The sequence below is a fragment of the Sciurus vulgaris genome, assembly GCF_902686455.1.
Source record: "Sciurus vulgaris genome assembly, chromosome: 1".
Lineage (NCBI taxonomy): Eukaryota > Metazoa > Chordata > Mammalia > Rodentia > Sciuridae > Sciurus > Sciurus vulgaris.
In genome coordinates, this window is record NC_136461.1 from 58,313,858 (window position 1) to 58,325,908 (window position 12,051).

The following is a 12,051-nucleotide window of genomic DNA, read 5'->3' on the forward strand; positions in this document are numbered from 1 at the left end:
ATATAGAATTTCAAAGAATAGGTAATAAATTTTTGCAAGTACTTATGAACATATGCCAATGTACACTGGGGCAATAATCAAGAACACTCAAATATTCTTGAACTAAATAAATGTAAATTAAGTTTCTCTTTACATTTAATTAAAATTAAAAAGAAATAATGATGTTAAAATTAATATTTAATAATAATCCACATCATCTTTGTAACACAGTTAAAAAACAAAGTTCTCTAGTACTTTTCATTGCTCTAAAATATATAACTTATATACAATTATTATTTCATATATTATGTTACCTTAAAAAGAAAAGGCTATAATTAAAGGCACGTAACATGCATGCATATTGGCTGAATGAAAGAACATCAAGTAACTCTGACCGGTAGTGGCTTACTAATATTTTAGTAAGTAGATTTTCTGCTAAAAAGCCTTGGATTTTTATGTATCCACCCATACTGCTCCTCCTTCCCACCCCCATCTTCTTTTCTGTTTTTAAATTACATGCTTCTCCTAACACCTCTGCTATCATTCCTGATAAGAATATATACTACAGCTCAAAGAATATCATTACTCGCAGGATCTTTCTTTAAGCTCCTGGATCCTCCTTTCTTAAAAGCAAACAGAAAAACAAAACTGAAAAAATAAGTGAAGGTTTTCTTTTCTTATGATTCAACAGGCAGTTTTCTCCCGACTCCATATTACAGATTCTTCCACTTATCAGGGCCAACATCTATTCTAGCTTTCCAACTGAATGAACAGGCAATATGCATTTACAACTTATTTTCCTATACTTTAGAGCCTATCAATTTTTAAATAATTCAAGGTTAGATTGTTATGCTGCCTTAGATTCGTTATCTTTGAGGATATTAAGATAATAACTGGTTTCAAAGAAAATACAACAGTACTATTTTCAACTACTAATAAAATTTATATATTATTTTACTAGAATAGTGAGAAAAGAATGATGCTGTCTGATCCACTCAAATATAATAAATTTTTAAGATGAAACTTTGTTTTAAAGATAATAATTTTTACAAATGTTTGCATCTAGGGGCACTGTTTGAAAGAATATAAGCCAGGTGTATTATTGGAAAGAGCAGTGAAGATGGAGCAAAAAGATTTCAGATCTGGTTCTAAAACTTACAACCTAATTTCTGCGTCAAGGTTTATGAATCTTTTAAATGTAAAACAAAAAATTACCTGATCTAACTTACAGAACTGTTGTAAATGATGCTGTCAAAATAACTTAAACAAAAGTACTGTAAAGTTATATGACACCAAACATATGTAAGACATGGTTCTTAGAATCCAGTTGTCTACAGTCAAAAAATAACTAAATATCCTATTTGTGATAGATTAAGTTTCGCTGTCATAGCTGAGGACCACAAAGCATTTCATCATTAATTATGCAGACTATCAGAAAGTTGCTATAAACTCAAAATTATTTTTCTGTCAATTTCTCTACATGTTCCTTTCTCTGAAAATATTACACTCAATTTTTGAAAAAGAAATCCATTGCTTCTTATATCCTCATTCCAGATATTGTATTTTATGTTTAGTTCATTATTATATCTATTGAAAAATGGCAAAGATAAGCAGAATCTTATCTAGTTAGTACCCCAGGTAAAGGATCCCTGAAAAAGTCATTTGGTTCTTGATAGAATTAACTTACATACTTGTATCATACATAACAAATAAAGATTAATTTCAAGTAAAACAGTAGTTTTACAAATTTATTGCAAAATTATCCACAGTCAATTGCAGGAAAGCATTTCTACAACTCCCTTTACAAAAGAGAGGTTTAAAAAGGAAGAGGACTTACATATAACTAGCAAAAGAATACTTGATATGGTAAACAATTTATAACTAATATACAATGTAGCTATCAACCAAAAAAATAATGTTTTTGTTTTTTACCTTTAAATTAAAAAAATGATTTTGGACTCTAAGCCAAGATGATGAAGAATACTTATTTAAAAGGGTACTAAAATGTCTTTAATTTTTATGTAAGTTCTCCATTATTTAAATATAATTGGTCAATGGTAAACTTTAATAGAAATACTAAATTTTGACATTTTCTTTTAAAGAATTAATCTGTGCCCTTATGCAAAACAAAACTCTCTTCTTAACATTATTATTTATGGACAACAGGGAGACTACAATTATAATATAACTATGTATCACAGGTATATTCACTGTGATGGGGGAAAAAACCTTTTAAAAAATGTGGAATGAACAAATAAAGCGATAGCATAGCTGAAAATCTTTATCAATTTCTCAATTACTTTATAATAGGCCTAAATATATTTTGATGTTAACGCTTTAGAAATATGTCAGACAATAATGGTCTAGAGAAAATATAACCAAGTATTGTTTGCATTTATTATCATAAAATTATTACTTTCTCTATAATTATGTTACAAATTATTTTTCTAAAGGCAAGTTACATCAACTTCAAATTTATGTAGTTTTTAAAAATACAGAATATTTACTTTTCATTCTGCTTATTTCCGCTGGCAAACTCTTCAGTTGGTTACTGGAAAGATTGAGTCGAATCAGACTCAACAGAGAAGAAAAACTAGCAGGAACAATTGAAAGACAATTGCTTGAAAGATCCTTTAAAAAGAAAGAATGAATGAATAAATAAAAAACAGGAAAGTAAATAAATATCCCTAAAGGGAGTTTCAGAATTTGGGGGGAATACAACATAAAGACTACTTTAGAGGTAATTGATTTTGTGACCTTCACACAATTTCACAGATTATCATTTCATTTCAATGTTTTTTTCAACATCTACAGACCCACTATGTATTCATCAATATTGCAGATGGAAATGAGAATGAATTTTTTTATTGGTGCATATATAATTGTACATATGGTGCAATTTGTTGTTACATTTTGTACATGTGCACAATGTAACAACATAATTTGAATATCCTTCCCCAGCACTTCCCCCTAGAATGAATTCTTACTTAAAAAATATTTACATAAAGGTTATTAGTTAAGTCATAGTATATCATACATTATGTTTACAATGCATAAATCTATTTGACTGAATACCCATGATGAACTGGGCACGTTATTAGTAACCCATAATAAGAAATGAAAGACATCTTTGCAAGATAGAAAAATTCCTGAAAGAAAGAAATACAAAGTGAAAAAATGAAAAAAGTGGTTATTTCAAATTTTTGGGGGGTGGTACTGGGGACTGAACTCAGGGGTGCCTGACCTCTGAGTCATATTCCCAGTCCTATGTTGTATTGTAGTTAATCACATTCCCAGCCCTATGTTGTATTGTATTTAAAGACAGGGTCTCACTGAGCTGCTTAGCACCTGCTTTTGCTAAGGCTGGCTTTTAACTCCTGATCCTCCTGCCTCAGCCTCCTGAGTCACTAGGATTACAGGTGTGCACCATTGCACCCAGCTGGTCCTTTCAAGTTTTGAGGAAAATATATTCACTTGGTTCTGTTGACTTCAGCAAGTTGACATTGGCTAAGATTAGAAGTCTTCTCTTTACTTTTGACACATTCAAGCTAGCTTAATTTATCTCTCTACCTCAATGTTTCCTTAAATTTTGAAGTTTGTTTTTTCTTTAAACAGGAGATAACTTTCTTTCTTTCTTTTTTTTTTTTTTTTGAAACATCCTTCAAAAGACAATATTAAGAATCAGGTAATTCTTTTAACACTTGAATTATAAAGTGTTCCATTTACTATCAGCAAAATGTTAGGTAGGGCCATTGGTAAAACTGAATAAGAAAAAAGTGACTTAAAATAACTATGAAGATTTTCAATTAGTCTAATATTACTGATTCTGTAACTCTGATATATGAGAAGATAGAAAAAGGTAAAAGCTGAATCAGCTCATTTTTTAAAAATATACTATTCTCATAACACTATAATAATCTACAATACATAACAATACAATCTATAACTCTAATTCTACAAACTAAGAATCAAGAAATTGCTTGCTAATAAATAAATATTATATATTATCGAAAGTTTCAGAAATTAAATAGTATGGTATCCGAATTGAACTTAGAACAACAACAAAAGAAGAAGTAAAGAGAAAATGGGAAAATAATGAATAAAATCTATACTTTAGTTAGTTCTGTGCCAAATATGAATTTCTCTGAGTTTTTACAAATGTTTCATAACTATACAAATGTTAACATTAGGAGAAGCTGGATGAAGGGCATATATTTACAACTATTTTATAAATCTAAAACTATTCCAATATGAAAAACTTAAAATAGTTGCTGACAAGAAATTAATTAAGAAATTCTCAAAGCATTTTAAAGTACCCCCAATCATTCTAATAAAATCCCTTCTAAATTCTAAAAGGGACTGCTAATAAATTAAATATTTAATTACTGTAGCAAAATATAAAACATAACGCTATGCCACATATAAAACTAATTCATATTTATGCCAAGTTATTCCATTCCTTCTAAATTAAAAAAGCATTACTAATAAGTTAAATACTGAATTATTATAGTTAGTAAGATTTAAAGCCTAAGTATGTGATATATACATTAATCTATATTACTACTTCAACACTTTATTTAGTGCTACTGGCTAAGCATTTCTACATAACGTTAATATTAGTAATAAATGATCACAGGTATTTATCATTTTAATGTTTTTAATATAGTTTTCCGTTTTATGATTTATTTGATACTAAATTCCTTAAGAACATAATTATCAAGGAAACAACCTTTAATTATGCAAATGACTCTGAGAATCCATAAAGTGAAACTAGGAAGCTTCATTTATTATAAGGTTTCTTGTCAGCTTTTAACTCTGACTGTATGTTTTTTAAATATCAACTACTTGTAATATTTACACAATTTGAAAATTTGTAATAAAATCTGATGGTTCCCTGCTCTGCCAATCATTGTATCTAATATGCCTTTTTCTTTCCTAACCTAATTTCCAATCTGAACCAGACTGAACAACAAAAAAACACTGAAAGAATAGCTTGGACATGTATATATTTTATTTCAAACACTAGAGCAATTAAGGAGAGTATCAAGGAGGTTTGTACTTACAGAAATAAATAGAGGTAAAAGGAGTAATTTTCCCTTAGTGAGAAATTAAATTTAAGGTTAACATGACATAAATGAGCTGTCAAAAACATGTAAAAGGGAAAAATACCAAAATGCAATATGAAATAACTGTTTAGAATACATATCAGAATCTCTCATTTAATGTGACTAAAGTCTTTAAGATGGAATATTTTAGAGTCTTATTCCTTTGGTGGTAAAGTAGAGAAAAAGAAATCCACTTTGGAGTCAAACTAACTTGGTGTCCAAATCCTCATTTTGTTACTTATCAGGTGCATGACTTTTGACAATTTTCCTCTTTTCTATAAGACACAGTTTCTTAATATATTAAGAGAAAGAAACTGTTTACCTCCTGCTATATGTAAGCACAAAGTAAAGTTCTTATTATTTTTATTATTAATGATTAAAATATTATTTGTATTGCTTTATCATTATTTCTATTAAAGATAAGTAAAACATGGAATAAAAGTTTTATTAGGAATATGGCCATTTTGAAACAGAAGTAAGGTAAGTCTTTGAAGGGATTATCTGAATATTCATAGGGCTGGGCCACAGGTAACAAAAAACAAAAAACAGTGGCGGGATAGAAGAGAATTGGTATATGCTAAAGACAACTTTCTTCTAAGCTATAAAAGTCTCGGAACAATATTCATCTTCTTTGCTTTTGTCCAAAGTCTATTACTGAATTATAACTTGAAGTTGATTATAACATAGGAAAAAAACAAGTTTATAATTATTGATTTAGCAATTAATTGAAATGCACAATTTCTGATAATCTATTCACAAATCGCTGTCCATGTCCACAATTTCAATCATATATCCATTTCTCAGCCTGATGAAAAATCCCAGCAGCCACAATAATACAAAATTAGAAAATCACAACTACTAAATCTTCTAAATTGGAAAGTTGTTCAAATCCTCTGGTATGCAAGTTAACTCATTATGCTGGAGGTACAGGCCCTTCAGGTTTTTTTAGATAATGCAATTTCTTCAGGGAGCATTTTCAGTTTGTTATGGCTATTGATTGATAAAAATAAATGCTGAATAATTTAGTAAACAACACAATAGATATTATCAAAGATATTTTTGCCAACCAACTACATGAACCTGTTATGAAAATAAGATATGGTTATTAATTTAAGTACTTACAAAAATTCACATTCCAAATATATATACTCATTAAATAACAGTAATCTAAAGTAACCAAATTAGAATTTTGAAAAAATAAAGTTTCTAACTAAATGTAATTAGTGAACTTCTAAGTTCTTGCTTATAGTCAACTTAATTTTACATGTATCATGAAAGGACTTATTGTACTCTTAATTTTTTATACTGTAACTGACTTGTGTAAGTTTACATACACCCTACAATAGAGTCATATTTATATGGAGGTAAGGTTGTAAACTTAGCATTCAAGACAAAAATACCTATTTCTGTTGAAGGACTGACACGTCAATTTGGTTTAAACTTTATAGTTGCAAAATTCTCTAGAGATACTCAGTTTATTGACTTAGAAGATCCCACATCACTGAGGATTATATGCTCCCTAATAATTAAGAGATAAATGAAGAGATTCCCAAATTTATCACATTCATTATTCACTTATGAATTATACTCTGTTATCATGACATAGTTACTTCAGCATTAACAGGGGCAACTGGAAATATGAGGTGCTAATAACCCTAAACTACATTAAATAAAACTAGCTACAACAAAAAAGCCAAAAGAGGTTTTCTAAAATAAGAACCAATAAGACTGTTAAAAGTCAGTTATTATTCTAGATTATGTAGCTGAAGTCTGGGTATATTGATAGAGAATGAGATGGGAACTATGTAATTCTAGCTATATAATTCCTTCATCCTGAGATTCATACACTTAAGTTTTGGAATCTAAAGCTAAACCACACTCCCTCCATGCTTATTCCCCCTTTTCCTCTCAATACTCTTCATTCTTGTCCTCATAGGCCCTATCTATAACTTTGACTTATAAGAGGAAGAACCTTTGATGCAGATCTAAACAATTAGTACCTTTTCAGATAGATACTTTTGCTGATTTATGGTAATTTTAAGTTTTTCACCAAACGAGGACTGTTATTTTAGGGACTGTTTCCCTCAAACCAGTTAACTTACCACTAGAAAACAGAACTGACTATACTGTGTTAAACAGATTTGTAACCACATCTGTTTTATAACCAGTTTTTCAAACTATGCTTTTCAGAACCTTTTGTTTCTTTTTTAAATGAAATCTCCCCTAACTTCTTTCTCTAAATCTGTGTCTATACAACATAGGTAGAACAAAGATATTTTTTCCTATAAATCTGGGTGTTTATTGGGAGCAAACATTTAGAGTCTCAATCACCTAGCCTCCTATGTACCTACCAATGATAGTACCAGAAACATGCATAGAACACAAGGGATCCTTGGAAAAATTTAATAACTGCTAATATTAAAAAACCCTGAGGGACTAGGGGCTTAGCACAGTGGTAGAAAACCTTTTAAGCACGTGTGAGGCACGTGTGAATTTGACCTCAAGCACCACACACACACAAAACAACCATGAAATTCTTCAGCATTAATGAAAGAATTAACAGTTCTTCCTTATTGTTTACCACCTTGATATTTTAGAATATCAAGGTAATTTAAAACTTGATATGTCATGAAAGAGGCTTTCTAAAATAAGAACCTTTCTATATTATCTCACAAACATAAAACCAACACTTTCTTTCTTTTTTTTTTTTTTTTTTTGTAATGGGGATTGAATCCAGGGCCTTGCACATGCTAGGTAAGCAATCAAAAACATTTTTTAAGAAAATCAACTGACCTTAAATTCATAAAACCAGAAAACAACGAATCAAAATGCAGTCTGTAAAACTAAAAACAAACAAACAAACAAAAAACATATAGGCAATTCTAAAGCCAAATATAAAAAGCCTGTCCCAGCTATATGGGAAGCTAAGGCAGGAGAATTGCTTGAGCACAGCTGTTCAGGGACTGCCTGAGGAATGTAACAGAACCCATCTCTTTAAAAAGGACAACTAATAAAGAATTAAAAGTTAAAATTCTTATTCAACTACTTTCTTTTCTTTTCTTTTTCTTTTTTTGTACTTGGGGATTTGAAGCCAGGGTCTCATGCATGCCATCAACTACTTTCTCAGATAACACAAAGATTTTTTTTTTTTTTTTGGTGCTAGGGACTGAACATAGGGCATCATGGATGCTAGGCACATGTTCTATCACAGAGCTATGCCCCAGCCCTATGGTATTTTCTAATGTTAGAAAATAATTTTAAAGAATACTAACCTATACCATTATAATTGCAATTTTAGAAATAAATAAGCTTAATTTTACCTGACATTAAGCTTCTGAAGATTTTCAAGGTCTTTTATAGCAGAAGGAAGTGCTGTCAGCTGATTATCATGTATCTAAAATTATTAAAAGGCAAAATCAATATTCTTAGTCTTACAATACATGAGCCTCGCATTGTACAAAATTATTCACTAATAATCCCGTTCTTCTAATTCAATAACATATATAGAACTATTTGTGATTTATTCTGAGTGTAGAAGAGGAAAAGGGGTTTAAAATTGACACAACTACTATTCAGAAATCATGAAGTAGTAAGTTATTAATTTTAAATTTTACCAAAATAAAACAAAAGCTTCACATCAGAGAGTGAAGTTTCAATGTCATGTAGAGGTGAAGGAGTTAGAAACCCAACAGCCCTCTGAAGGAATTATTTACAACAACATATACAAAAATTACATGACAAGGGAGAGAAGAACTTCCCTCATGTTCTCACAGAAACACGCTGTTTCAAGGGAGAAAGAATCTGAGAGTAGGCCAATTCAATCACTTCACAAACACATTAAAAAAAAACCTTCTCTAGGAATTTCTCTATTAACATTCAATTTTTTTCACACATGAATTAGAGGACTTCTAATGTTGCTATGTAAACCAGAAGTTTATATATTCTGAAATAACTACTCATGCTTGACTTTACCATGACACAGTGACTAGAATCTAAAAACAGAATACCTTAATAAAAATCACAAAAATTTAAGTTCAATAGTTTAAGTGAGTAAGGCTGAAGGCAAATTACAAAAAAAACTTAAGTGCTATACCTGCTTTAATATCTAGAGTAACAGTGATGATAAAATAATAAGAAAACAGATGAGTGGAAGCAACAATTAGTTAAATACTGATTGTATGCATTAAACAAAGAGAATTCTAAGAATTAAAAATAGATAGTAGTATCTTTTCTCATGGATAAATGTGGAAACTAAGGCACAAAGAGGTAACTTTCCAAAAGTCACCAGCTGTAAGAGTCAGAATTAGAATCTGAAGTTTTACACTCTTAACCATTATACAATGCATGACAAAATAATTTGTTATTTTTCCTTTATCTGTATCAACTTAACATGAAGAGCTTTCTGCTTACCAAAGCCTAAATTTAGCTTTGGAGTCTCTTCAACCAACAATACATAATTATATTCAACTTACATCAAGAACAGTCAATGCAGGTAAGAGTCGAAGATCATCTGTCAGTGATTGAAGTTTATTGTTTGATATGATTAGTTTAGTCAAATCTGTCTGCTCCCACCATCGTTCAGTAGAACTGAAGGAAAGATTCTGATTAGCTTCTTCAGGGATATCCACATTTATTCTCCAAACACACTGAGGCACTATTTCCAACACCACAAGGGAAAAAAATTTTAAAAAATTAAAGAAGAAATGGATATTAAGTGATATACTTTGATAATAACTATTCAGTTTATGTACTAAAAATTTCAGAAATAAAAATTTTCCAATAAGTCAAATAGCAATAAGTTATAGCTACAGCAAAAGTTGATTTCATTAAAAAACAGATTAATATATACTTTATACATTAGATCTCACTTTACATTTTATTCACTTATATACTAGGTATACTCTGTATAACACTTTTTGGTAAATGTACAAAATAAATAATGTACTCTACTATTGTGCTAACATAATTACAGAGAAGACTTGGAAAGGAAATCAGCATTTATATTTACAAATTATCAATCACTTATAATTTGTAATATCATAACTTTTGTAACAAAGGTGTATGCCAAGTCTCAGAAAGGGCTAGTAGTAGTAGTACAAGTAGTAATAATAATAATAATAGCTAACACAAATACAGCAATCTTCTAGTAAATCAATGCATTTAAACCTTGACACAGGGTTAGGGGTGTAGTTTACTGGCAAAGCATTATGTATCATCACATATGAGGCCCTGGGTTTGAACCCAGAACCACAAAACAAACAAAACACCTGGTCACAACTCTGAGGTAGGTGATATTACCATTCCCATTTTATAGATGAGAAAAATGGGGCTGAGAGAGAATGTACAATTTACTCAGGGTTCCATAGCTAGTATTAGATGTGATTTTAACCTTAGCAGGACTGTTGTACCTTTTCCAATAGTAGTTGGGAGGAATACCTGACTCTGCCAACACCTTTGTTTTGCTAGATATAAAATTATGTTTCTTACCCCACCACACAAAATTGTTATTCTATTGCAACAAATGAAAATTCCTATAACACAGCAAATAAGACTATAACTAACGTTATAGTGATATAACCAATTTTAAAGAGAGTTCTTCATTCCTTAACAAAAGTAGGACTATATACATAATGATGGAGAACTTTGAGCTAATATTATTCAAGGCATTCTCTGATTATACCCTGCTTTAACTGATGATAAAAATTATTAGAGATTAACAAGAAAGGTGCAATTACAGTTTCAAGTTTAAAACAATGAAGTATAATTCAGAGGATTAATCTGATACGATGGTGTTACAGGAGCAAGGCAAAATCCCAGAGATACATAAGACTTAACACTCACTCAAAAATGAGGTATCTACATTCACACTAGAATAAATTATAAGATCCCTCTCTTACCCCTTCTCTCAGATTAAGTATTCTCTGCTTCTATACTCTTCTTCAGCAAATGTGAACAATATAGTATATAAATTCACTTGTGTTTCTGTTTGTGGATGAATGATTATTTTAAAAGCAAAATAAAACAACAAATCTTTACTATTTCCAACTGCATTGAGAACAAAAGCATCATAAAATTTGTCAATACTATTATTTTGATACATAGGTATAGATGATTCTATATGAATGAGAAACACAGATCACAGATAATACATGGACTTACTGACATTATCATACTGCCCATTAGTATATACAATTTCTTTCTCTCTTTTTTTTTTTTTTAAACCAAGGATTGAACCCAGGGATGATTAACCAGTGAGCCACATCCACAGCCCTTTTTTCCTATTTTGAGATAATCTCACTATGTTTCAGAGGGCCTCACTAAATTGCTGAGGCTGGCTCAAACTTGAGATTCTCGTGCCTCAGCCTCCCAAGTCACTGGAATTATAGATGTGCACCACCACATCTGGCTAGTATGTATAGTTTCTAAGTTTTTGTGTACTAGTTAAAAATAAATTCATTTTATAAAAGAAAAAAATGGAGACACCTATGTATTTGACTAAAAGGCTATAATCAAGTCACATAGTATGAAAAAATTCATAGTATGGGAAAACACAAATAATAAGAGGAAAAAATATAAATTAGATTTTATCAAAATTAAAAGTTTATTTTTCCTAAAGATACCATTAAGAATATTAGGCAAGCCATAGACTGAGAGAAAACATTAGATAGATATTGGTATAGATAGATATCTAAGTACTTGGATTTGTATTCAATACAGAGTCTTGCAACTCAACAAGAAGACAAACACCCTGCTAAAAAAAAGAAAATCTGAACTTAACCAAGGATACACAAATGACTAAGAAGCAGTGGAATGATAATGTTCATCATTAATTATTAAGAAAATACAAATTAAAATTTCAAGAAGATACTCAAACACAGAAACAAGAATGCTTAATATTAAAAAGACAATACAAAGTGCTAGTAATGGTGTGGAGCAACTGGATCTCTCAAGTCTAGTAAAAAACAGT

General features: G+C 30.2%; 1 protein-coding gene across 1 annotated transcript in view; it reads right to left on the reverse strand.

Annotated features, from left to right (window-relative positions):
• Positions 1-12,051, reverse strand: part of LRRC40 (leucine rich repeat containing 40) — a 54,601-nt gene that overhangs the window by 35,771 nt on the left and 6,779 nt on the right. Inside the window, 6 exon segments of the mRNA XM_079129014.1 lie at positions 2,487-2,610; positions 5,944-5,975; positions 5,978-6,029; positions 6,032-6,074; positions 8,405-8,478; positions 9,557-9,738. Coding sequence (XP_078985140.1) covers positions 2,487-2,610; positions 5,944-5,975; positions 5,978-6,029; positions 6,032-6,074; positions 8,405-8,478; positions 9,557-9,738 — 507 coding nt within the window.